The following is a 27,874-nucleotide window of genomic DNA, read 5'->3' as shown; positions in this document are numbered from 1 at the left end:
AGGGGGGACTAGTTGTCCCATGGGATTGTTAATCACCCAAAATGGGGGTATTAGCAATACCTTGGGGGGGTGTTACTAGTAATCCCATCCCCATGGGATTGAGCAATACATGTTTAAAAACACACTTCAATCCCAATCCTAATCCCAATCCTAACCAAAACAAACATGTTATTTACAATCCCTTCCCATTCTCAATCCGAATCCCAATCCTAATCCCGTGCAAAACAAACATGAATAAATAATTCATCTTCTCATTAATAATCCCACCTCATTCTCAATCCCAATCTTAATCCCACGTCATTACGAATCCCCTCAAAACGAAATCTGCAATCAAACACGCCCATAGTTTGTATCTCTCTCTATTAAAGCGCATGTTATTGGGATGGGCAGGTAAGTCCAATACAAAGGCAAGTGAAGTAGGATATATAGTTGTAGATTTGGTTATGGCCACTTTTATTTGGCGGGCCATATGTTTGAAGTCTTAACTGTTCCTCAAAACCATATGGTTTGAGACAAAGTTCCTAGATCAAATGAAAAGCCTAATTTTTCTCAGTAATACTACTAGTACATATCCTTTTTTTTTTTCTTTGCTATATTTCATTTACTGCCCCAAAGAGCCCGCAATGGGGAGATCTTGTGTATTGAGCTGAGTCACCTAATTCACGTGCATGTGCGTGAGCGCAAAAACGTCTTTGAAACACTTCTCAAACTATTAAAATATGCGAGAGCAATGATTGAAAGCACGAGCATAATACGGGAATCAAGTGCAAGAGCCCGCGCCATTTTGAAAGATTATGTGAGTAAAGTATATTGAAGACTCATGGCTTCAGTTATCTTCTTTCTTTTTTTTTCCTGCTTTCTATTTTGGGATGACTTGAGCTGATTTTTGAAGAAAAATTGTCAGTCTTCTCCCTCCATAATCAGGAAAGACTACACGACAGGTACATATGTACAAGAAGAAAACAGAGAAGATGCTAAATTTTCTTACTTGAGTCATGCTATGCGTAACGAAAGGGGGAGGGAAAACGTACCGATCGGCAGCGCCGGGTCATCTCCGGCCACCGGACGGCCGATCCGAGCCGTCCAAAAATTTAAAAAAAAAAAAACCGATGGGGCTCGCGAGAGAATCAATGGCATTCGATATGTGTAGGGTGCTTGATCTAAACACATTTTTTTCATGTATTTACATACACACAAATTAAATATATAAAAAAAGTGTGTTTAGATCAAGCACCCTACACACATCGGATGCTATTGATTCTTGCGTAGCCCCATCGGTTTTTGATAAAAAAAATTTGGACGGCTCAGATTGGCCGTCCGGTGGCCGGAGATGGCCCGGCGCGACCGGTCGGTACGTTTTCCCTCCCCTTTCGGTACCCATATCTTTACCAATTCTTATTGTTATAATCCATACCCTTGTCTAAAAGGAGCGTTTGAGCATGGTTGGTCATGTAAATGATGATAACCCTTTCGGCCATATTATTTCGAAATTGTGTTCGATAGATCTCAATGAGATTTAGCGAAAAAAAAATTAAAAAATTAATTTTTATTTTCATTATATTTAAATTTGAAATTACCTTCTTTTTTTTTTTAAATGTTTAAAAGGAAAGCAAAACGACAGCTAAACTTTTACTACAACTTTTAATATATTTTATATTTATCTGCTTTTATTGAAATTTAATATTATAATGCATCTCGATTCTAATCTAAAATTTGTACACATCCGCAGCTATTCTCCCGGTCTTGGCTTGGCCGTCAAAACCTCACTAGTTATGCAAGCTCAACCGTCGCCGGCAAGTCGGCCCGGCGGCGCACCACCATCTCCGCAGCTGCCAATGGCGGCGAAGCCCTTACCACTGTACCTCCGAGTCTCCCCTCGACCAACTCCCTCCTCCAAGCACAGCCCCACTAGACTCCCTTCTCTCTACTTATCCCCTTCTTCGTCTCCACCTATATCTCCGTCTAATTATGCTAGGGTTCCCAAGAGAACAACAGCTCTCTCCTCTTCACCCATTTCTACGGCTTTCACTTCCCCAAATGACGATCCCCAAAAGGCCAAACTCGCTCAGGTCATCTCTCCCTCCCTCCCTCTGTGTTCATATATGTATATGTCAACTGAATTACACCCTATCACAGTATCACTCATCTAACTATGTAAAAAAAAAAAAAAAAACTTATGGGTGTTTTAGTTAAATAAGCCAATTGGCTTATTTTTTTGTTTTTTTATTCCAAAAGAATTCTCATTTGTTAGATTCGCGTCAAAATTTTGTGGATTATTGATTCTACTCGACGAGAGGAATCAAAAAAGTAAAAAAATTATGGCCCAAACGTAAATTTTCTTGAATAAGGATAAAAATCAGCCCAAAAGTCAGATTTTTTAGCTAGTCTGGTAATGTGCGAAGAATTAACTGCTAAGTAGAGTTTGAACTTGAAGAAAAACTGTGAAGAGTTCAAATGACTTTTACCATAAAGACCTCTATAACTATGTTCTCGTGCAATTTTAGCTAGTTTGGTAATGTGCTATCCTGCAGCTGAAATTGTACCGAGGTACAAAAATGTCGAGAGTAATTGCACGGGAATAGAGGCACAGAATCAAAGGAGTTCAGGTGACCTGGAGCCAATTGAGAATTGTTTGTTACATTTGGGGTTTATTTCAGTCTGCGGTATCATATGGGTGCGATATACATTGGAAATTCCAAACATCTTTTTTCTTATGAGTGTTCGCAATGAGTCATCTTAAACACATGTATCCAGTCCACTGATCGAACGATTTTAACGTTTTGATGATTTTTTGTTTCAAATTTATTGTCCAAGACTGTTCTAGAAGCCGAGAATGCAATGCTCGTGCAAATGTGTTCTCCAAGGGAAAAAGTTGTTACCCACTGGGTCCTCAATGAGATAACGCATACATATTGGGTCCGTGTGATTGGTTTGATTGGACATCGATTGGGTTACATATACCGTGAAATTTCATTGCCCATGCTGGAATGCAACTATTGGGGAAGGGGATACATTGGACAACCAGTACCATAAAAAACATGGGACACGTTACCTTATGGGTTGTGGTGATAATTTCCCTTTTACTGTTAGCCCAGTATGATTGATTGCCCTATGGCTTTGAGATCATATACCTCCTCAATCTTATTCTGACCAATTAAATTCCCAGCTTGAATACTACAGGACGACTTTGGATTCTACACAGCTTAGGGTTGTGGCCTTGGCTAGAGGGATTTGGGATGCAAATTTGTTTTGAAGGTGAACATGGTTGTTTGAAAGGTTTTTATGATCCAATTAGTGAGCTAAATTTTGCATAGATGCAGTTATCGAATAAAGGGTTCTTGGATCCATTACACATTTGACATTGAGGATTATGCTTTCATTGTTTACACAGGTTGCAAAGAGGTTAGAGAGTACTTCAAGGTACTTCAAGAGGTTGGGTAGTTTAGGGTTTTGGGGACAGCTGGTGTGCACTGTCGTGACTGCTGTGATCCTTTCATTTTCTGTTGTCCTTAAGGGAAAGATCACTTCGCCTGCTACATTTTATGCTACTGCTGGTGGAATCGCAGCAGCCTTCGTTTCTGTGTTTTGGTCATTTGGTTTCATCCGTCTGTCTGACAAGCTCCGAAGAACTGCTAATGAGCCTTCAAAGGTAAATTTCCATTCCTTTTGTGCTTTTTGAGATGAAGAAAGATAGCATGTTCTTGAGCTTTGTAATTAATTGCATTGATTTGCTGTTTCTGTGGTTAAGTCGGTTCAACCGTAATATGAAATTGGCAAAACAGTGCACTTCTAAGGGATTTGCAAATGCCCTGAGTTTGGTTTTAATTCTCTCTTTCGTATAGTGATAAACGACAACTGCAGCTTTTTATTTCCTGCTTTCCACCAATTGTTTTCATCACAGTCCAATTTATTCAAGGTTAGTATTGGTGGCTACCTTGTAGCTTTTGTTGCCAAAAGTAGCTTTTATTTGTTATCATACATTATTCATGCCCATATATGTACACAGGTTATGTCCTTGTGTCTTTTCATTTTTATCAGACACTAGATTCAGCATTTTCAGGCTCCTCCTCGAGCAGATGTCCTGAAAAGCTTGAAAAAGAGCATAGTATTGAACCTTCTTGGCATGGGTGCTGCTGTCCTGGGTATGCAAGCCACTGTAGGATTGCTGGTTGCAAAAGCTTTAACTTCTTCAGTCAATCCTTTTTACCAGGGCATCCCACCTGGCTACAGCCCTGTTCTTGCATTGGATGTTTTCTTGGTGCAGGTATTCATTCAGATTTACTTCCGTAAAGTGAAATTTTGGTTTCAATAATTTGAAGACGGGTAGTCCTTAGTGGGTGAAAAACCTAATCCTAGTAAGCAATGGTGGGCACATGTGAACAGGAAAGAGAAAGTAAACACGAGAGAAATTCTAGAGAGAGTAGTTATTTTGTCATTTGGTTTGGCAAAGAAAGGAATGAAAGTAAGAAGATACATATTTTACTCTTGTTTGATTTTGAGGGGAAATATGAAATATAGTAATAAGAAAACTAACGAACGAAGCAGAGGAAAAACTCTCAAAGAGTGAGCAAAGAGAGAAAACAAGTTTCTCTCTAATTTCTCTTTCATTTTCTTCTTTCCCTCCCATGATAGAAACCAAACGAGGAAAGAAAGAACTTCCTTTTCCCTTCCTTTCTGCTAGTTCAGAACACACTCTTACGTTCTTAGCTTGTCTTCTGTTTTACAGGCATCAGCAAACATTATCCTTTCTCATTTCTTGGGACTTGTTTGCTCGTTGGGGCTATTAAGGTCGGTGACTTTACCACCGTCAGAAAGCATTCCAGTTCCGAGGATCACATAGCCATGCTCAAGTTCAACTAGATATGAACACTAGTTTGGGAATTTATGGAGAAAACTCCACTCCAGCCATATAGTCAAAAAGATAGTGGTTCATATTTTTGCACAAGAGTGTGACGAACTTGAAGCTACGCATCTTTGTTCTCTGATTTTTACGACCTCATTTTCCTTGTTCAGTTCTATACAAATTTCAAGTGGGCGGCTCAATCCTTTAGTGGAATTATTGTACCCATAAGCGGACACAATGGTGACCAAATTATATTGTTCATTTCCAGGGGCAAAATAAGAATTGAGGATTACATTTTTACTTGTGCTGGTTTTTTGACAAGCTTGTACTCATAATGAGATGCATTGTGGTGGTCCATATGAGAGTAAATTTTACACTAACATAATCTTATTGCTCTTTTAGCCTACAGAACTAATAATGGCTTGAAGCTCCTATCCAAATTTGTTGACTCGTTTGAGCTGCACTGTCAGAATTGTTCTTGTTCTTGCATACTATAGGAGTTGAGTTTTGTTCACTCTCTACTTAAGAGGGTGAACATTACTCTCCTTCTTATTGGTTGAAATAGTGTGAATCCCACTACAAAGTGATGTCATGCTTACCAAAAAGTGTATTGCACGGGTGAGACTTACACCATTTCAATCAATAAAAGGGAGAGAGTGAACAAAATTACACCCTATAGAAGCCAAGCAAACTACTTTTGTGACAAGGCCGTACATTGCCTACTTTTTCTTTTTCGTCGATTTATATTGCACCACTTCGCTTGTGCATCAACGTTTACTCATGATAAAAAAAATGGTCCATTTTTTGTTCTTTTGACAAGTGTCTGGAAATTTGCTTCGGCCAATCTCTCGGATACATGTGATCTCTACTTCCATGAAAACAAGTTGAGAAGGGATTAAAACAACGATATGAACGAGGCACGGTAGGAGCGAATTGTTAAATCGTTACAGAGGGCACCACGTTAACAGGAGAAAAATGGACATTAGTATAACTGCAACTAAACCCTCAATATTGGAAGATGTTTCAAGCTAATTTTCCAAAATATCACGCCTAAGAAAACTCACTCTGCAGAACAATAAGCTACAGAGAAGCACATCAAACAACCAAATGAAACAACTATACCCTGTATTAAACTTTTTGAGTTCCGTACCAAGACCAAGTTCCCATGGGAAAATTTTCAATCAGAGAAAGAAAACCAAGACTACAAAATGGCGAAACAAATGGCAGTAAAGTCCTGCTCCCGATGAATTCCCATAATGCATGGGTTCAGTAACTGAGAGTAAGTATCCAGCAAATGAAAACCTGAAAACATGTGATAACCGTTAGAAGACTGAATGAAGCCGTAATCAGATTCACAGTTACATGCACGGAATAAAACCCACAGCATGTTTACTAAAGCAGCTTCACTTCAGAATAGATATTCCTTTCAGCTCTTTACCCACCCGCACACCTACCAGCATTAAGGACGGTTTCAAAAGGACTTGAAAAGGGTATGAGAGGGTTGCGATTCAGTTGGGATGGGGATTCGGTTCATGCCCAGAGCAATCAATAGGAAAAGGTTACAAATATACATAGACTACATATGCAAACAAAAACAAGATAAGTCTACCTAAAATACAAGATAGAGTCCAGGCTGAGTGGGGAAGTGTTATCCTAATCATGGTCGTGTCCAGAAGGACATAAACAAGGTATGGGTGGGTTCTGGTAGGAAATAACAAGCCATAAACATGTATTTCTCAAGCTTTTGGGACCTTTACTCAGATTACAAAGAAAAAGATCAAGCATCTCTGGTACAGAAATTGGCTAGGCTATATTTATAAGAATATAACCATGTTCAAGGAATCTCACTATCTCAACCCATGTATTTCTCAGCCCTTACGAACTTTCACCCAGAGTACACTACAAACTTTAATCTACTTCCTTTCATCTTTTCTTTAATTGGTGCTACTTTGAACATCTCCCAAATGCACTCAATCTTCATTATTTTTCCTTTTCTTCTTACCACCATGAATATTTGCAGCAAAGAATAAACTGAAAACTCAACTATAGTACAGAAACACATCACACGCATGACGCAGTGACAAGGCTGTTTGAAATAGAAGTATCTAACTGAATATGGATTATTTATTTGGGAAAAAGATAATTAAGTAAATACTTAATTAATCTAAAGGTTCACAAAATCAGCATTGTAGCTGCAAGCCTGCAAATCTCCCTTCAAAGCATACTACCATAAATAGATGTAAGAAATCAAAGCCTAAGAAAAGAACAATACAAATGGCTGTTTCTAGATCACAATGGCCCAACTAGGAAGAAAATATCTTTTGCAACGACCAGCAGCAAGAGGCAATTAAGTATCTGGGATCTTCGTGGTTTATCATGTTAGGAATCTACTCTTGTAGTTGAATTCATGTTGAACAAATTAATCAAAATTAACCTCAAAAAACAGAAATGTAAAGAGCTGTCCACTTTCCAACGATAGCCTCCAACCCACAATGCTAGCACAGTAATGTAATCGAGATTTATAGCAACCATGATCGTGTCACCTCAATCCATAAAGTTAAATGAACGAACAGAATAAGTCTCAAATTCTCCATAGTAGAGAGTTCAGTTTTGTTCACCCTCCAATTAAGAGGGTGAACATTACCCTCCTTCCTATTGGTTGAAATGGTGTGGATCCCACTATAAAGTGATGTCATGCTTACCAAAAAGTGCATTGCATGGGTGGGACCTATACCATTTCAACCAATAAGAGGAAGGGTAATGTTCACCCTCTTTTAAGGAGGGTGAATAAAATTGCACTCCATAGCTGAGGTAGCCCCAAATCGCAATTAACAACCAAAATTGTCCTTTGAAATTACGGTCTCTTTTAGTCTTTAGAAACATCAATTGGAGATATTAATTGTGTCAACCTTTATTCTACTTTTAATTATTTGCCGGTATTTGTGAAACTGTACTTACTCCTGTCTTTTTCTGCAGAATAATATACGTGATAATGGAAAGATCTAAACAAGTTACCAACTTTACTTGCATCCGAAAGTGTCATAAATACTTATAGTTTTTACAAAAAGAGCACTCTCTGTCAAGCAAGCCTTATAACGGACTTCTACAAGCACAAACACACACATACAGAGAGAGAATTTACCTATTTACTTTTCTTTTCCTTGTTATGGGGCATTGGAATCTTTCTGAGGAAGTTATCATTGAGATTCCGGTACTGTATCTGAATGATCTTATGAGCCACAATCAGCTTCTCATCAACTAGATCCTGGTACTTCTCATACAACACAGGAACTGATAGACTAAGGAGAATGCCTGAGGAGAAATCAAAGCAGATAAGCACATAAAAGCAAATTACCCTCTGAAAGGCTTCTGTGCAGTCATGCCACGAAAGGCCATAAAGAAACTCACCAATGTAGACCAGGGTAATGAAGTTGACGAAACCACCAATGTACGATATAATCCACAAGACGACAGCGATCTGAAGACCAATATAGTAAATTCTTTTTCTTCCAAGATCATAATAGACATTAGATTGACTATATAATTTAAAGCATCCAACGATACCTGAACAAATAGTTTCAAATTACGACCCACTGCAATGTCATGTGCGACTGATGATGCGCAATTGATCCACACTCGCGTCACATTAGCGGCCCCCAAAACGAAATCCTCAGATATTTCCAGATCAGGAAGGGGAGGCTGAGGCCTGAAAGTTTTTGTATCAGAATTTAAGAAACCCATCATTTTTAACAAAGGAAAAGGCAAACTATTTCTCCTAAAACGGTGATTATAATTCCACAACAAATGTTTCAAACTGCTCCCATGTAAAACCTAACGAAATAACATAACGTAATATCTCCACACAAGTATGTCACCGTGTGCACTACCCACATAACACCCACAAAACTTGCATATGAATAAAGTTTCTCAAATTATTGCAAGAGTTGAGGATTGAGGAACATCAATATATAAACCCACCTATTGAGTAATGAAGCAGATTTAGCCCAAAAGAAGAGGATGCAAACTAGAAGTAATAGAACATGTGATGCAAAGGACAAGAGGTTGTATCCAGCCCAGTCGAAGAGGAACCACAGAGCGGTAGAAGCAACTAGCACAACCGCCCCTCCACGCCATCTCCTCCACAGCAACACATCGGCAACTACAACATAATTAAGTGTGCATATATAAGAAACTGTACAATGAAAATCATCTCCCAAATCGTCAAAAAAAGTGAACTAAAGTTTCTAAAACTACACAAACACGGATATGGGAATAGCATATGGAAATCATAGAAGTCTATCGTATGGAACGAACTTAATTATTTCCCCCTTTGTTGGTGCCAAGAAGGAATTTTGAAGAATGCATTGCCTAATCTACTTGGATGGATTCCCATGGTTACTATGTATAAAAGAAACTGTAAAAGGACAATAATTTCCTAAATAATCTAAAAAAGAGACCTCAATGGTATGGAAGGAACTTTTTTTTTTTTCTTTCTTTTGTTGGTGCAAAGAAGGAATTTAAAATATGCATACATTTATGAGAGAATGAAAAGTAATGATGCTTCTCAAAATCATATAAAGAGTGAGAAAAAAAAAACTCCTAAAAATTCGTGAACATGAATGATGAAACGGTCAATTGCGTAGAAGGAAATTGAAAAGGCATTCATAGGTTAGAGTCAGATTAGTGTCACTTCGAACCGAGAGACGAAATTACACAGGCAGGAAGAACATTGTGCGTGCAGTGTATGTATATACATAGATACATCAAAAGAAAGGCGAGATATAGCGAGGACCTGGACCACCGCCAAGAGCTTGATGGACAGAAATGCGAGGATAATCTCCCATGGTGATTAGGGTTTCAGCTTCTGAAACTGACCCAGAGGGAGAGAGAGAGAGAGAGAGAGAGAGAGAGGGGATGTAACTTATGTAAGTTTTGGAGGGGGCGGGGACGGTAATTTGCAATTTGGATTTAAAAAACTTTTTTAAATAACTCGAGAAGGTGTTTTTATTTATTTATTATTAACTCGGTATCCGACTACCGTCTCATCTGGAAAATCAATATTTCATTGTTCACTAGTGTGGTTCAATAAATATCGTAATAAACTCTGGAAAAACAATTTAGAATAATATCATAACGAACTCCTGGATCGACTGACCTAATAATTGAGTTTTTATCCACCATATTGATTAGCGCATCATTTGTCGGCAATCTTGATATTTGACAACGGATAGTCTACACAAGTGAGTCTTTTGCATTGAGAGTTGCTTTTCTTATTTGACAACGGATAATCTACACAAGTGGATTTTTTGCTTTAGGAGTTGCTTTTCTTATTGGGCAAATTTCACTCAGACCCCTTGAGGTATCTGACAATGACAGAAAGTACCCCTCAGTTTTCGAAAATGACAGAAACCTCCCCTATTTCACAGTTTGGGTTTCATTCCGTTAGTAAAGTGGACGGAAAATGTATAGAAAATGAAATCTTCAATTTTATTTAGTTCCACAGCTATCTTAGGGCTCTCATTGAAAGTCCTAGAGCCAAAAATTAATTATGACCATTTAGGATAAAATAATTAAAAAAATAAAATTTTCATACCGATTCAAACGAATTAAAATTTGGAGCATTTAAAATTTTGCTCTTTATTTGATTTTAGGGCTTTCAATGAAGAGCAAATACTTAAAGTGCTCCAATTTTCAATCCATTTGAATCGGTGCGAAAATCTTCTTTTTCTGATTATTTTATCCTAAAGTGCAATAATTAATTTTTAGTTCTAAGATTTTCAATGAGAGCCTTAAGATAGCCGTAGAACTAAACGAAGAGGAGATACTTAAGTGCTCCAATTTTTAATTCGTTTGAATCGGTGAAAAGATTTTTATTTTTTTATCATTTTATCCTAAATGGTCATAGTTAGTTTTTGGCCCGAAGGCTTTCAATGAGAGCCCTGAGAGAGCCATAGAACCAAATGAAGAGAAGATACTTAAGTACTCCAATTTTTAATCCATTTGAATCGGTACGAAGATCTTATTTTTCTGATCATTTTATCCAAAAGGGTCATAATTAATTTTGTGCTCTAGGACGTTCAATAAGAGCCCTAAGATAGCTGTAGAACTAAATAAAATTGAAAATTTCATTTTCCGTACGTTTTCCGTCCATTTCACTAATGGAACTAACGGAATGAAACCCAAACTGTGAAATAGGAGAGATTTCTGTCATTTTTGAAAACTGAGGGGTACTTTCTGTCATTGTCAGATACCTCAGGGGGTCTGAGTGAAATTTGCCCTTTCTTATTTATGCTACTTGTACTCTATTTTAACTTGCAATCTTTTAGTTTAGTCTGGCTTTTGTTCATTGGAGCTGTAATATGTCAACTCATGTATCGACTCTTTGTCTATTTATGAAGTTCAATTTTTGATGGGAAAAAAATATTTTCTTGATCTTTTCACAAATTAGAAGGTGCTTTCTATCTATTCCACAGGTTGGGTGGGGTGGTCCTGATAGCTTTTGGTCCAAGTTTAGGACGGGCCGTGCATGGCTTTGACAATCCATTTCTGCCTAGTTATGGCAAGGAACTATCATCGCCTTTAGGCAGTCCTAATTTAGTTAGTGTAATTAAATTGGCATATAACCATGTGCCAAATTCTGCTTGACACAGGCATTATAAGTTTATATTCTCTCAAAATTAAATTGAAAAACAACCAAATTACCCGAAAATTGAGATACCGATGCAAGTTCTTCATTTCTGAATCGAATACAGATAGACTCATACCTGAAAGAGTTTGACAATAAGTTCCTTTCAAAATTGACTACTTATCCCTCTGTTAGAGGTGTTCCAGAAAATGTCTGAAATTAAGCAAATAGCTCTATGAACAATCAATCAAGTAAATAGCTCTATGAACAATCAATTGGATCGACTTGGAAAAATGAAAAGATTTGTACAAGTCATATTCGTTTCATCATCACTTTGGGCTTGTGATCATCAATTCCAGTTCGAAAGATAATCAAGCCAAACACAAACTCGCCTCTTTTACCACCCTGATGCGTGAAGAATGACGACTACGGTTAGTCTACAGTCAGTCACTGTTAATCCAATAATAGAAATGGAGGTTGCATATATCAACATTTAGTCAGGTATTATGAGATAGTCAGCATCATAGGTAGGAATCCATCAGAGAAATCAGTATAGTAACATATTGGCACATCGATACATTAGAAAGCAAATTTGCAATCTGAAACCTAGGTTTCTCCCCCCACTGCCCAAGTATCTCTGCAAAATCCTATGAGCACAAATAAGGAAAACCAGATTACAGAACCTGCAAAATGGCTTGTCGCCTATTTACTCCATTCGGAAGTCCTCATAATCCCAGAGATGGGCCGAAGTATAGGATTACAAAATTGTGTGAAAATCTCACACTTCCGCTTCTTCATCGTTATCAGAGTCCCCATCATCGTCTGAAGCTGCTTTTGTTTGATGCTCTTCTCCGCCAGCATTCAATTTACTTTTCTTCACTTTCTTCCTCTGTTTTTTCTTCTGGCGTTTCAACCGATTCTTTGCTGTCCTTTCCTCGGCAGCTTTCATTCTTTCCTCCTTCCTCTTGTTGAACTCTGCCAACTCTTGCCTTTTCTGGTAATCAGCATCCATCCGTGCAAGCCGGTCTTGTTCTTTCCGTCTCATTTGCCGATACTGTCCAAGGAAGTTTTTCAAAGAAACTGAAATCAATATGCATGGTTTAAACAGCTCCATGGCATCTTAGAAAATCAAAAGCCCTAACAAAATCAACAAAATGGAGCTAATATGGTGTTTGAACAGTGCTTTTATTATTTTTTTCCAAGCTCATCTAAATAGCAAGGAAAAACTAACAGGACAGTGCCACACCTGCTGTATATCACAATCCAGCACTAAGTGTGGTATGGTCAAACGCTTTGATAACAATTTGTGGGCACCAGGCCACTGCAGAAGTCAGCACGCACACACAAATGAACCTTACAGCTATCAGCTGTCTCCTTTCTGCATCAGGCAGGGAAAACCATATATTCTTATCTCTCCGGAAGGCCTCCTAATTGTTATTCAGTTTACAAAACATCTTTACCCACACAATCTCATTGTTATAATTGGAAAACTACGGTCTTTTGAGTAACACGAAAGATTAGACTAGCACAAAACCGATTGATCAGGAAAAAAATTCCTGTTGAACCAATTGATCAGGAAAAAAATTCCTGTTGATCGCTATCATGGAATCTTTGCACATTCGCCATTGGAGACATTCCATATAAAAGCTACCCTCAAAGGTCAAAGCCAATCAAAACAATGAATTATATACGCCCCACTGCCGGAAGAAACTGACCAATGGCCAAAGGTCAGTTTACTTGGGGGTTGACAACACCCTTAGGTTCTCCTTTGTATGAGAAAGTCGGAAACCAACACAACACATTAAGACTGAGGGAAGAAGCAAAAGAGAGGAGTGGTCTCCTAGTGGAAGAACCCAGTTGACTTCTAGAGGCACAAAGTGAACAAAAAAAAAATCATACCATCCACTTTGCAGTTGGGCAAATGCTGCATATCCTTCAAAATAATCTACCCAATTGACTGAACAGTCTTATCTCTCAAGTCTGAACACTCTTCCTCAAACCCCTCCAAAGACACTGCGACCAAATAAAGTACAGCACAGGAAGATGGAAGTTACTTCTTACATGGCATATCATTTTTTCTGTAATTCCCCACTTCACTGCAGCTGGAAATGATTTCTTTAAGAAACAAGCATGAGTTTCTTCAGAGCAGATATCACAAAGTTCATGCAGTGGATTTTGCCGACAAAGATATGATGTTGAAAGGGCAGAGTAACAAACTAATAGTTAAAATCCCAAAATAGCTCGGTTCTAACATCAAATCTGTACAACTCCCAGCTTACAAGAAATGGGACCTGAAGGAAATACTATATGCAAGAAGTAGAGTGAAAATGTGAATGGCTAATCTCCTCATCAGAGCTGCATGAGTTTGCCCATAAATCATACTACCAATCATGCAGACACTACAAACACCAGTGCACCTGAGATGTTAGCTTGAAGTTTGCTCGTGTCTCATCAACTTAACAGTTAACAGTGGAACACAATCAGCTGATAATCAAGGCTTAAACTTCAAGCTAAAAACCCCCCACTTTAAGCTAAGGCATCCATGAAGCATTGACAACCAACAGAAGGGGAACATATTGGATGGTGTCCACCAAGTCAAGATTTTTTAAAGATTAATTCGGACAGGGCCTTTGATGCTTCAAGAAAGAGAGGGGGTATAGGTTTGGTGGCTAGCGATTGTTTGGGTCAGGTGAAATGGATAGCAGCTATCCCAGTGTTCAATGCTCAATCTGCTGAGATTGTGGAGGCTTTGGGATTCAGATGGGCAGTGACTATGGCAAAGGAGAAAGGTGGAGAGAAGTTTTCTTTTGAAGGAGATGCACGGTGTGTTATTCAAATGCTTCAGGGAGAAAGGGTTGCCAATTCTATCCTAGCGGTGATCATCGGAGATTCTATTAGACTTTCTAGTTCATTTTGCAAAGTTTCTTTTTCGTTTGTTTCTCGAGATTGTAATAGGGTGGCTCATGCAGTGGCCAAATATGCCCTTTTCATTGAGCTATCTACAACATGGGATGAGAATTTTCCGGACTGGGCGTGTAGGGAAGCTCTTTTTGATGTTTCAACTTGATAGTGCTTAATAAATTTGCTACCAATTGACAAAAAAAAAATTAAAAATTAAATAGAGCCTCTGACCAACAATTTTGGTACCCACGGTAAGTCATATCATACACCACAAAACTCTCCTCTTTCATTGTTGCAAACTATCAAGATTTTCCAAAAGGCAGCCCAATTAAACCATCAATCATTTCTGTAAAGGTTGCCGATTTGGACTAAATCCATTATCTCAGACATTCGATGCAACAATATCAAACATAATCACCTGTAACTCCCTCAGGCCTTCAACCTCAATGCCATTAGCCCCATCATCAAGCAGTCAACTCCAGCGAGCAGCATACCTTAGGGGGGTTCACTACTTCCCCCATTTGAATAAGCTGATTCAACACAGAGACCACCGAACGAGTAATTTACAACAGCTCTAAAACACCAATCCAATCTACTGAAACCAAAACCGATCCTTAAGTCCCAGTCAATTAGGGTCGGCTACATGAACCATTGTCATAATCGGATTCATTTTTTATGTACTGGCAGTTAGCTACATAGCACACAACCCTCTTCCATTACCCAGGCTTGGAACTGGCTGTGTAAAAGATAGTAAGACTCAACGTATGACACAGGTGGACGAAGCCCTAAAACACCAATAGAACCCGTAATTGCTTGAACCCCAAGGATAAAGTTTGCACAATAGGGGTTTTAAGTCCTTCGTCCACGGCTTAAAGTTCAGCATTCAAACACGGTATAACCTGGATTGCTACTGAACTGCAAATCTGATCCCATCCAGCAGTTCCACACCGTATTATTTAGTCTAAGTACGTGCATCTATCTGAATACAGTACTAGAAGAAAAAAACTTCCAATGAGAGAATTAGAGCACCAACAGCCCTTACCTATACTTTAACTCAAATTTAATCAAAAACTTGAGTACAACCTTAATTTCACCTGAACCAGTTCTAATGAGCAAATGCAAATGCAGCAAATCCATATGTAATAAGCAAAACTTTAGATAAAAAATTCATCACTGTTATGCATAATTGTAAATTTGAGAGAGCCCCAAAATACTCTCCACCCCTTGACTCAAACCTACACCAAATTGAGTTTTTTACTCAAATCAAGCGAGACTCAAATTTTGTAATAACCACGACCCAAACCATAAACTGGTTATGCTTATTTAAACAAGAGATGGGTCTGTTAAGGAATGGCAGTCTAATTTTTGTGTGTAGGGAAGCTAATGGGTGTGCTCATGAGTTAGCAAAGATAGGCTTGAAGTTAGAGCAGAGAGAGTTAATCCACGAGCAAGCCCCTTCGGAGGTCCTGGAGCATTTGCGGAACGATGTTGATGGCATTGGAAGATTAAGATCTGTAGCTAGTAGTGGCTTTGGTGTTTAGGGCTTAGGCCTTCCTTTCCTAACACCAAAACAAAAAATAAAATATTTTGCAAGGCTATTTCTCCCCTCCAAAATTTAGAATTAATGAAGCTTTTACTCAAATTTGTGCTTGGATTTGAATTGGGCCATGGGAGTGTTCCACACCAAACACTAAAGCTTTTTACGTAAAGGAAATAAAGAAGGTTTGGTACGGTACCTGATGGAAGTCGCCGGAGCCAGAACCAGCAGAGCTACCAGAGGTGTTGTTGACGCGAAGGGGAACGTGTTCGTTGATGCGACGGAGCTTTACCTCGAGGTCCTCTTCTTCAGGATTAGGCACCGGCGGTGTGTACTCGACGAGCGCGTTCGATCCAGCAGCCGGAGGTCGAGGCGGCAGAGCTAGAGTCTGCTTCTCCGGCACCGCAACCAGACGCATGTCTCCGTCGGCTACGGCCGCCGGTCTGCCGGATAACATTTTTTGTGTCCGTTAATAACCCCTAATCCCGTGATTGTGTTGTCAACTTCGAATCGGTGACGGTGGCTGTCGCGTTCGAGAGTGAGAGAAGTGAAGGTCTAAATAGGAGGAAGAGGGATGCATCTCGCGTATTCAATTCCCGATCTTTAGGGAAGATAGGCGACGCCGTTTTCTCCTAATAATATGAAAGGGTTTTGTCCAACTAAAAACCCCAATTAATTAATTTATGAAATTCAAACCCCTCAATTTTTTCACTGATCCTGCTAGCCCCATCATACCATGACGAAAGTTGCAAACCAATGTCTCCACTTAGACAATCCATTTCAAACTTTCATAAGTTTGACTTAATGAATCCGTTTGGGCTATTTTTCTGTCTTTATTCATATAAATTTTATGTTTGTTAATTTTACTATTTTGAATTATTTTTTGTCTTTATTAAAAAATTTAGTTTTGAACTCTCTTTTTTGGCAAGCCGAAAATCCAAAAAAAATTGATGTAAATTTAAGAAACGCAAAATTTTATTGTACAAAGACAAAAATAATCATCCAGAATTATTACAAAGCCAAAAATAGGTCTACAATCAACTACTCCAGTACAATTTTTTTCCCTTACCCGCTGGATTAGCATCTGCAATGTGTGTGTCAAAACATTTGTTAAAGTGTGTATTAGGATAAAAATGAATCCCACAAATATGCGTTAAACATTGCTAACTTGGGAGTCTGCGTCGTAGTTTTAGCCTTACCACCTTGGACCTATATCTCTTCCACTTGTCTTCTTTTAAAAGGGGAAAATGACGGCTACTGACGTGTTTTGATAATTAATATTCCTACACGCTAATGACATTTTCAGCATTCTCAATATGTCATTAGCAGATATTAATTATCAAAATACGTCATGGACAGTTATTTTCCCCTAATTACAACCATACTGAACCACCACCTCATCCACCATGGTGGCCCCATCGCCTTCGGCAAAAACCCATGAAGAAAAGAAATTATGACTGAAATAAATGAATAAAAAAATTAAATTGTTTTCTCCTCTTGTTAAAAAGAAAGAGATAAGTATCATGTTTAAGACCCGTAAAAATCATACTCCATCACTGATAATTTCGGTTTTTAATTGTCAGGCCCCGTTCCGGTAAGTATTTATTTTTTAATTATAAAAATAATATATTGAGAGAATGACTTATCTCGTAAAACGAAAAATAAGAACCTCAGCGAAATTCTTTTACCTGCAATCATTTTTCCCTATAAATTTTTAAAGCGGTAGCAGCTCTATCTTTAGCTCTTGGCCGGCTAATCTCAAGCAAGTTTAGAATTGGTACTTGGGCCTTTCGCTTGACCCGAGATTTCACGGATTATTTATTTATATCGGCCCAATAACAAGGTGGCGATCCACTCAATGGCCCGACCAAAGTAGATGTTTGTGTACGAGAGAGAGAGAGAGAGAGAGAGAGAGAGAGAGAGAGAGAGACGCCCCTGTATCACGTCTCGTTCCAGTTGCTCCAAATTCAGGGAGAGACAGAGATCTGTGGAATTCGGTAGATCTTCGACTCTAGAGGTGTCGGACCAGAAGAATTAGTACAAGAAGAAGAAGACGAAATGCTGCCCACTGTATCAAGAGGGCGCACGCCCTCACACGTTCGGTCCAACTCCAATCCCGTCTTCCCACAGTACCTCCGGAGAATCGTCAAGGTTCCTCTCTCTCAACGCCTTCTCTCTCCGCCTATATATCCACATGCCTGTACGCAATAGATCTGATCCTGATTTCCAGTTAAAATTCTGAATTTTATATCAGTATCACATTCTTTGTTAAGAAATCGGATAGCTATAGTATCGAGGGATCTTGTTCAGAATTTCTGCTGAGCCTTCGAGGTTTAGATTTTGAACTCAAGGACTTCGTGTACTGTGATCGTTTAGAGTTAAATTTTTAGAAGGAATTGTCGTCGATGCTTGTGATTTGATAATTTACGATAAATTCCGTGAATTACGATGAACCGAGAGTGAGGAGGATGACTGGATGGCTTTTAGTTTTGGTGGTGTTCTTTTGTTCAGTTGTCATTGATGGAAAGGGAAGGGAGGGAGAACAGCCGAAATACGGTTGGCATGACCAGTTCGAACCAGTAAGCGCCATTTCTTAGGCAAATGTTCATACAATTACAAAGCAAATATTCCTCCCACACTGGAAGTTAAAGCAGATCGAATTAAACAGTTACAAAGATGATGCCTCCCTTACTTTGAGTACCTAGATAGGAGGGTCAGCTAATGGATTCTGATGCTGCATTTAGGAGCTCAAATTCAGTGTTAAGTGTTATTTTTTCGTGGGTATTGCGTTCATTCTTATGCCAAATTGGGGTTTAACATAATTTGTGGTGTTGAGTTGTAGTCTTGTAAACCAGTTTAACATGGCAATACAAATTTCAAGTTTATTCATTTCATCATGTAGCTTGGAAATATTTCTCGCCTTTTGATATCTGAAGGAATTCTTGGCAACAATCTTGTTAAAGCATCAAACTCAAAGCCAATTGGCAATGAGTGTAGAGGCCGCCCAGGCTCAAATATAAGTTTTGGAGGTGATAATTAATCGATGTGGACAAACTCCAATACTCCCCGCACGTACGACCCTCGACTCGCACGTGGGGAGGTAAACAAACTACCCGTAACACATGGATCATAAAAAACAACAGTGCACTTATGACACAAACAAGGGGAACAAATTCTCTGAAACTCTAGCTCTGATACCATGTTAAAGCATCCAACTCAAAGCCAATTGACAATGAGTGGAGAGGCTGCCAAAGCTCATATATATACTAGTTTTCGAGGAGATAATTAATCGATGTGGGACAAACTCCAACAAATCGTATCACATTCTCTCGATTAGTGCTGTACACATATAGTTTAGATGAAATAAAAGAGCTTATTGATAACTGACTTCAGTTCAGAATTCTTGAAGGCCATCACAACAGTAGGTCACCGCAGAAGTTCTATTGTTTTTTGCTTTTGAACATGAACTCAGTGCAGAATTTTTTAACTATTGCTTTGGTTGAATGTCAACTCTCTGCAAAAGTTGGAGGACAAGTTTAAGAATGGAAATTGGTGCAACTCAAACGTGTGAAAGTTTGTAGACAAGTTTTAAGAATTAAGAGTATGAAGAAAAGTTCTAATAAGTGAACTGCTTCAGCGAAGTTATAATAATTTCAATGGGGCCAATCATTTAGCAGATATATCTGGACATTAGAAGTTTTGATTGAGGTCATGTTCTAATTCTCCTCTGATTTACGCATATACAAATTGAAAGTCTTGTTCACCTTTTTACATATTCATTTGCTTATTCTTTCCCTTATGGATTATTTCTTTTGGCTGGTTAATTGCAGTGGCAACAAATGGATATCGAGTATACTTTCTGGCAGATGCTTCATCTCTGCACCTCACCTAAAATTGTGTATGTATACCTCACTGGTATTGTTGTTCTTGTTGTCATTTGGGTAATCATGGTGGTGGTGGTGGTGGTGGTGGTATACTTCTTAATTTGATAGGAATGCTCATACACTTAAGAGTACCTCTGAAGACGATTAAATTTCAGAATAAAAAAAAAATTCCATTGGGTTAGATTGTTGATGCGATTTGGTAGCATCGTCCATGAACTCTTAATGTTTTTTTCGTGTAACATTGCATTCACTCAGTCACCTCTGCTTTGATTGCATTGACACTGGTCATATGGGATTATTCAACTGGAACTCCAATTAGAGATTAGAGAGCTTCCATTTTTGGAGATCAAGAGAGATGAATTGCCCAACTGCTTGTCTTGCGCTTGAATTTGATCACCTTCTAGTTTCTGGGGTTATCAGAATCAAGTTTGTAAGTCTTTGCAGATGCAGTTTCTGGCCTTGAGTGACGTCAAACGGTCATAGCTACTCAATTTCACATTAGACTTTTTTGTTTTTAACCATCAGCAGATAAAAGTCTTGAACTATCATGGGAACTATTTTCTTTGCCCCATGTGTACCTTTCGAGTCTTATTTCTCTACCAGGTTAGGCCACCATCTTCTTTCTCCCTGACCGCACACCAAAGGTAGATGAAAAAAGAAACAAAGATGGAAGAAAATGTTGGTTGGGGTGTTACAGTTTGACTGTTTGTTAAACATAACTGTTATCATTCTTAATTGACTTGGATCATAGTTGAGGATATTGTGCATAAATTTGATAAAGTGATGCAGGCTTTGTTGAATAGCTTGATATACATTTTAAGTCCCATTTCCTAAAAGCTTAAGGTTTTGGACTCCTAGTAACTTAACACAGAGCTCAGGTTGAGAGAGGTTGTGGGTTCAAGTCTTTCTGTTTGCATTCTGTTGCTCGTGAGGGAGCTGTTGAATAGCTTGATATACGTTGTAAGGCCCATGTCCTATCAGCTTAAGCTTTTGGGTTTATTGGTAACTTAATAGGTTCAGTATTTTCTATGCTGAAGATTGAGTAATAGTTCTTTCATTCTCGTGGTTCATTATCCTGCTTTGATAGGTTACTGGCCTCATTGCAGCAGAGTTATCTTTGATTCTCTGCTCCATAGTACATAGCAACCTTTGCCATCCTTTTGATCTCCTTAAATCATCATTTGGCATTGACTCTTTGCACCATGTACTGACAATTCCTAATTCTTTATTTCTATATTTGTTCTCATGCATGTGCATTGTGTAGTTGCAAGTTGTGCTATTAGCTAATGTATTTTCTTTTTAAAGTTGGTGTTCTTATGGAACGTGGTATCATCCAACATCATTGACAGTGAGAACTTTTAGTCTTTGTTTGGTGAAGTTATCTGTTGTTTTTTCCCCCCTTTGGTAAGTGTGTAAGGCTACCATCTAGTTTGGAGTGGTTTTAGTTTCTATCGGCGTTGAGTACCTAATTTTGGTAGTTATGGGTTCAACAGTCCAACTGTCATAGCTGGATAATGGTATGTGAAAATTATGACTACGATTGACATTCTTGGTGGGTACTAGGGCTGTAATCGAGCTGAGCTTTCATCTGCTCGAGCTCGGCTCGCTTTAATTCTTCTGGGCTAGAGCTCGCCTCGAACTCGACACGAGCTCAGAATGTAGGCTCGAGCTCGGCTCGTATAGCTCGCTTACGGCTCTTTGAAAGCTTCAAGCGCTGCTCCTGACGAGGGAGGAGGTTGGGTTCTTCTTTATAGGGGTCCCTTGAATGTGAGTTCTCTTGACTGGCAGATGTGGGATAAATGAACAAACATAGCGTTTTTTACCCTCAAAGCTTTTTGTCCCACATCGGTAAAAAGATGTTCAAGAGGTGTGCATTCCTCTATAAAACTATGCAGGGGACCCCTATTTTACACTCGCCAACGTGTGGCGTAGGTGCCCAGTTAAAGCTGCTATCACGTGGCAAGCACCTAACACCAGTGATCTTTATGTATATATACACATACGCATACATATGTGGGTATATATGTACATGTAGACTGGCTCGCAAGCTCACACGAGCCGAGTACCTTGCAGCTCGGGCTCGGCTCATTTAAAAAACAAGCCAAAGGTATGGGCTCGAGTTCGCTCATTTATGATGCGAACTGAGTCGATCTGAGCCGTTAGCGAGCTGAGTCTCGAGCTACTCGCGAACGGCTCAGTTCGTTTACACCCCTAGTGGGTACACATTTTACTGAACGGAAATCATGGATACCAATCCTAATGTTCACTGTTTAGAAAGTGTGTTATGAGTTTGCTGTCAGAGAATGCTAATGGTTGGTTCTGATTTTTTGCATGTGGAACTGAACAATGGATGCAGCTACCAGCATACGAAGTACCATAAGCGTAAGTCTATCTCTAAGTTTCTAGTAATGATTTGGTGAGGCTTGACGATTTTTTGAGAGGGCTTAAAACAATTAAATGCTTTTCTTTGTCTATGGCATCATTCCTTTAGATACGTAGTTTCTCTGTTTTTTGTTTTGGCAATTGGGTCCTTGTAGATCTGCTTTTTTCATAACCTTCATCATCCCATTTTTTTTCTTGAGTTCTCATATCTGTAGCCCAGCTGGCATCTAATCGGATGCAGAAAAAGTTCTTTTTCTTTTCAGAGTGGAATTTGAGTTATCAGTGTTTTTTTCCATTTTCGTGATAGTTATAGTACACGATCTACATATTTAGTGACTATAGTTGCCTAAAGCTTAAGGTGTTATATACTGGGGTCCAATGATGCATATAAACTATTAAAGGGCTCACCTGTTGCTTATGTGTGACCTCTTGCATGTATGGAGACCAACGCACATAAGAGGGTGCTAACAACAAAGATATTGAAGCAAATATAAAGATGATGCTATAGATTTAAGGGTTCTTATGTCATGTTAGTGTCCTTAGTGTTAGTAGAGTCTTGAGTCTATAAATGGATGAGTTGGTCTTTCATTTGTTAACTTTTGATTATTAAGAATATTGAATATATTGATTGAGACAGTTTCTCTCTCTACCCTTTGGGGTTTATCCTCTTGAGTGGGATTTTCTCCTTTCTTTGAATCTTGATTTCCATTTCGATATTTGATTGCATCAAAAGAAATAGTTGCCAAATGACCATGTGAGCTGTAACAATTGATGTGTGTGCAAGTGTGATTAATAAGCATTATGCACTTCAATGTACACATGGATTTTGCCTCAACCATGGCAGTTAAATCAGGACTAGTGCCAAGATTACCCTCGTATAAGCTATGTCACTTCAATTGACGAAGGGGAGTGGAAGGAATTTTCAGAGCTGGTGGGTTAGGTTTTCATGGGGTATATGAAGTTTAATATCATTAGTTCTATGGATGTTCCCTTCTTTGTTTTCTTTTTATGCATTTGGTGCGGTTCGTTTCTTTGTTCATCTCCTTTTCATAATCGCTTAAACAAGAACATATAGCAACATTTGGTGACTAGATTAAATCTCCATATGGAAATTCTAAGTATATTCCTGTAGGAGTCGGCATTGGATGGTTATTCACCTATCTTTTTTTGGTCTCAGAAACTAAAAATCAATGGGCACGTGATGATCCAGCCTTCATTGTTGTCTGCAGTCTTCTTTTGGTTGTTTCTACTCTGGCTTACTGCACGGCGTAAGTGTTCCATATAATCCCCAATACTACAACTTTCTTTAGTATAAAAATCACACGGTACAATAACCTTGCAATTTTCCTTTTAGCTACCAAATTCTTGTTTGGGGAGGAATCATAGTCATGGCCCTGGAAATTCAATTTGTTGACATTGATATGTACATGTACACGGGTCACTTGTCAGAAGGAAAGCAAAGAAAAAGAAAAGATGCAGATGTGCCATGACTAGTGCTTTATCATGAACGCACTTTATCTTTTTTAAATTAAGTTCAAGACATGACTCTAAATCATTTACAAAGTTGGATTATCTCATCTTTTGTTGTGGGGAGTGATTTCGTACCGCACTTGAGGATTCTATGGTTTTCACACTCCATTTTCTGTCTTTCAGCCTCTCTGAATAGGAGTGTGAGGGGGTAAAAGAGGAGTAATCATAATCTTCCGAGTGATTGTACTCTATGGTCTTTGGGCTTTTCTAAATTTGTACTGTGAATTGCCCATTTTGGACACTGCAGTTATGGACATGGACTCCTTAAGCATTCCTAAATTGTCATGTTTACTGCACTACTTGGAACAAGAATCCATTTGTGCGTTAAATGACATCATTTGTTTAGAAAACATCGCTGTTTTGTGAGAAATATGCAAGCTATTTTATGAAATTACGAACTGTGGCCATCTTAATGTCCTTGGTGATGTGAAAATACGACCAGTCCGACACTCACACCCAATACTTCTTCCCTGCTCCTTATGGCATGGACTGTACTTTTTAAACTTTTAAGCATATGATTTTTGGGTTGTGCATATTCATGCTTATTCCAATCTAATCTTGCTATCTAACTTATTTCAGGTATGACCATAGCACGGCACATGCAGTTTTTGTAATAATTTCAGTATTGCTGTTCCATTTTTACCTAACCGGAGTAGTTGTGGCCACGTGCTGCTGGTAAGAGACAGTACTTAATATTGCATGCATGAAAACTGTATGATAAGTGAAGCTAGTTATATTTTTGTTTACTTTCTTAGTGATAGCAACCATACCAATTTATCCACCTGATAAGGTCTGCTGAATTCTTGTCCCATCAGTGTGGTTTGCTTAGAAGAGAAAATTGGGTATCAGGACTAAATCTGGATGTCGTTTCCTGGAACTGATAGTGGTTTGGTTGCGAAAGCTTTTATTTCTGCACCAAAGAAGGGGGTCCAATATTTTTGTACCACACTGGCTGTTGTATTTAGATATATTTTTGGTACTAGCGTTTGCCAGTCTACTCAACTTTGAGACTTATTCAGTGATCCGTTTTTTGGTATTCTCACTTTAAGAAGTCTGGTTGGGGCTTTAGTTTTCCATTTGTCCCAAGTTTTGTTTCTGCTTTGTATGATGCTGACCTAATATGCAAGCCACATATTATGTTGAATTGATACCATTGTGATGCCTTGTTTTGGTCAGTAAGACAAATTAAAATGATACAAGAGAATAGTACATTTTCTCTCAATTGGTAAGAAAGAACTGTGTGACAGATGAGAAAAGCAACAATCTTGTTACGTAAGATTAGCTGAAGAAAACCTTCTGGAACTTACGTACATGAACCCAGAATTTATAAGGTCATTCGAACTTCTTGCATTCTGACTCATTCCATATTACTATAAAAGCTCCTATTGCATGGCAAGTAGATTTTATATGCATGGCAAGTAGATTTTATATTTCCGGCAAAAGCACACATAATACTCCCCTCTGAAGATTGTAATTCTAAATCTGTTTTCCAATGTCCGTGCAGGTTTCTGACAAATAATTATCTTCGGGAGGAAGCTCCGAATAGTCATGTGGTGGAGCAAAGGGTTGAATGGCAAGTACAGAAACTTTGCACGTTCCAAGTTTAAAAAACCATATTCCTTGTCAGTTGTATTGTCTTTATGTGGATTTGCTTTGTATGTGTGTGTTCATTAGTTCTAAATTGATGAATCCCGCCCATACCTATGCTTAATATTTATTGATTTCAGTAAATTAAAATGAATTAATCCTTGAGTTATTGCGGTAATCTTGTCTCACGAAGTTTGCTTTGCTGATTGACCTTGATTGGGATGACCCTTCTGAAGGCTGTATGCTTTTGATGTACACTGCAACTCTTTCTTCCCAATGTTTGTTATGCTTTACGGTAATTATTTCTCACTCTTGGTTTTTCAACTATGAATTATGAACCTGAATGTTACTGATGTCTTTAGTTTCTGCAGTGATGCATTATTTTCTATCACCGCTCCTGGTAGCTCACGGATTCATCCCGGTTTTGCTGTCGAATTTGCTTTTTATGGTTGCTGTTTCCTCCTATCATTATCTCAACTTTTTAGGTTATGATGGTAAGTTGAAGTTAATTCCATGGGATATTGTTTAGTTTCATACAGTTGAGGAGTACTCAGGTCTCTAGGGTTGGGTTGAGCATTCCCATTTGTTCTGGGCATGTCAAGCATCTAGATTCAGAAGTTTCATGGTACAGGAGGATTCAATTAGATCCATATTCTAAAACTTACTGTGATATACCAGTATATGAAGACAACAATTATTCTTGCGATTTCTGGCTACCATCCTCAGATATGGCTATAAGAACTAGTCTTGTCTCTTACTTACCAAAAACCTTGTCTTGTCTCCATAGGTTTAAAATTATGATTTCCATCAAATTAGAGAGAACATCACAAATAGAATTAACATCGTTTAGATGGGGAAATATCAAATATTTCAATAAAAGTTTTCAAATGGGCTAAGCATCCATGGCAATTTTGACCCTATTCCAACTTTTTAAATTGTATTCTGACATCTTAGTGTGTCCCAATATTGTCTTTGTGGTGCCCTAGTGTATCCCCAATGTTTTAGACTAAAAAGATAAAACGAACAAATTTGACTCATTTTTTGCCTTGTCCGACATGTGTCTTGAGTGTCTGTGACTCTGTGTCCCCCAAATATCATACACAAATGCGTGGTAGTCTGATAGACGTGTCCGTGCTTCTTAGTTTATTAAGAAGCATGTGTCTTGAGTGTCTGTGACTCTGTGTCCCCCAAATATCAAACACAAATGCGTGATAGTCTGATAGACGTGTCCGTGCTTCTTAGCTTATTAAGAGATTAAAATTTGAATTTGGTGGATCCTTCATGAGTCATGACATTGGTGGAGTTCAAATTTGTAGTTAAATGGCATGGGTGTTTTAGGCTGATTTCACTAATGAACTTTCTAATTGTGGTTTTCCTTCTGCAGTACTGCCGTTTCTGGAACGTACCACTTTTTTCTTGTATCCTATTGGCATTGTCATCATCCTTTCACCTATCTGTGAGTGTTATGTGCCAACATGATTCTGTTTTTTGTCATTGTCAATTAGGGTCAATAGAAAATCATCTCATTGCTTTGCTTTGCAGTGACTCTGAGCGGCTTCAATCCGTCAAGATACTTCATGAACATGTATTTCAGTCAACGCTTATGATTTCGCTGTCGTTTACTCTTCAGTCTTCATATGGCGTATATAATTATGACGGATGGAATTAGTTGAGACAATGAAGAAGCATAAGACGGCTTTAATGAAGGCACGATTGGTTCTTATAGAACTGTAAAGGAAGAAGTACGACCATGTGGAAAAGCAATAGGTAGTTACTATTGTTTATGGTCATTTGATTGCTCCAAGCAAAAGTCCTAACCAAGGGATTTCAGGGCTCAAGTTGTTGTTTTGCCCCTCTGGGGGAGAACACCATTAATGATTTTGTCAATTATAGTGGTTTTTCGCTTGTCGATTCTGGTTTTTCCTTGAGTTTAATTGAACCAATTTCTGAAAGATGTAACTCCTTTTGCCCCACGCCCCACTTGGAGTAACTTCACTCGGAACCAATATCATGAATCTAGAAGTTCCGCTGACTGGCTTACTTCTTAAGTAATACGGTCATTTGCTGTTGCGGTTAGTGCATTTCTGTGTATCAATTCTTGATGTGATTGGAAATCTAATATATACAGACTCACAATTTTGTTTCAAGTATCCAATATTTTTGTTCTGGTTTATTAAGATGCGGAGGCTAAACTAGCTATCTGCCAATAGCAAGCAAGCTTTGGGCTGTTATTCGAACTGTAGTTCAGAGTGAGTTCATCATACTCTGCTAGTCAGGAGTTGTGGTCTTTTACTGAAGGGTAATCTCGCTTATGGCAAGACTTGAACCCTGACTTCGTAGGGAGGAATAAATATTGTGATCAGCACTCAAATGAGGCTACTTGTCTACCCTTCAAGTGGGTAATGTGAACTGGCTAAACCTAATTCTTTGATAAGCATATATTCTCTTGCATTAAAATGATACGCTAGTAGAAGTAGTATATAAAAAGACTTTGTACTCGTTCAATCGAAAATTTCCCTTGTTCTTTTGTAGGGAGTTTAACGTCCAATGACTTTAGTCTGCACTGTCATTCAATATAGTAGTAG

The 27,874-nt window shown here is 38.5% G+C and overlaps 4 protein-coding genes across 5 annotated transcripts; 2 read left to right on the top strand and 2 right to left on the bottom strand.

The window, feature by feature from the left end:
- Positions 1-1,693: 1,693 nt before the first annotated feature.
- LOC131308444 (protein TIC 21, chloroplastic-like) lies at positions 1,694-5,200 on the top strand. 2 transcript variants are annotated; one of them, XM_058335377.1, is made up of 4 exons: positions 1,694-2,069; positions 3,392-3,649; positions 4,039-4,264; positions 4,727-5,200. In XM_058335377.1, the coding sequence occupies exons 1-4, from the start codon at positions 1,773-1,775 to the stop codon at positions 4,858-4,860; spliced, it is 915 nt and encodes a 304-aa protein (XP_058191360.1). In that variant the 5' UTR covers positions 1,694-1,772; the 3' UTR covers positions 4,861-5,200. The 2 variants fall into 2 exon arrangements, with proteins under 2 accessions (XP_058191360.1, XP_058191361.1); XM_058335378.1 differs by having other exon boundaries at positions 4,061-4,264; positions 4,727-5,143.
- Positions 5,201-5,951: 751 nt separating this feature from the next.
- On the bottom strand, positions 5,952-9,782 carry LOC131308471 (reticulon-like protein B11). Its single transcript, XM_058335414.1, has 6 exons — positions 9,636-9,782; positions 8,822-9,002; positions 8,408-8,549; positions 8,252-8,321; positions 7,986-8,155; positions 5,952-6,145 (listed from the first exon to the last, which is right to left on the bottom strand). Exons 1-5 carry the CDS (start codon positions 9,685-9,687, stop codon positions 7,986-7,988), a joined length of 615 nt encoding a protein of 204 aa, XP_058191397.1. The 5' UTR covers positions 9,688-9,782; the 3' UTR covers positions 5,952-6,145.
- Positions 9,783-11,930: 2,148 nt separating this feature from the next.
- On the bottom strand, positions 11,931-16,469 carry LOC131308626 (uncharacterized). The gene is made up of 2 exons (XM_058335582.1): positions 16,106-16,469; positions 11,931-12,522 (listed from the first exon to the last, which is right to left on the bottom strand). Exons 1-2 carry the CDS (start codon positions 16,361-16,363, stop codon positions 12,247-12,249), a joined length of 534 nt encoding a protein of 177 aa, XP_058191565.1. The 5' UTR covers positions 16,364-16,469; the 3' UTR covers positions 11,931-12,246.
- A 1,287-nt stretch (positions 16,470-17,756) lies between these two features.
- On the top strand, positions 17,757-27,436 carry LOC131308625 (uncharacterized). The gene is made up of 10 exons (XM_058335581.1): positions 17,757-18,057; positions 19,737-19,804; positions 22,147-22,172; positions 23,350-23,440; positions 24,282-24,377; positions 25,207-25,275; positions 25,526-25,584; positions 25,661-25,783; positions 26,674-26,745; positions 26,832-27,436. The coding sequence occupies exons 1-10, from the start codon at positions 17,965-17,967 to the stop codon at positions 26,894-26,896; spliced, it is 762 nt and encodes a 253-aa protein (XP_058191564.1). The 5' UTR covers positions 17,757-17,964; the 3' UTR covers positions 26,897-27,436.
- Positions 27,437-27,874: the final 438 nt, after the last annotated feature.

The sequence above is a fragment of the Rhododendron vialii genome, chromosome 11a (assembly GCF_030253575.1).
Source record: "Rhododendron vialii isolate Sample 1 chromosome 11a, ASM3025357v1".
NCBI classification, from domain to species: Eukaryota; Viridiplantae; Streptophyta; class Magnoliopsida; order Ericales; family Ericaceae; genus Rhododendron; species Rhododendron vialii.
This window is presented reverse-complemented; position numbering and strand designations above follow the sequence as displayed.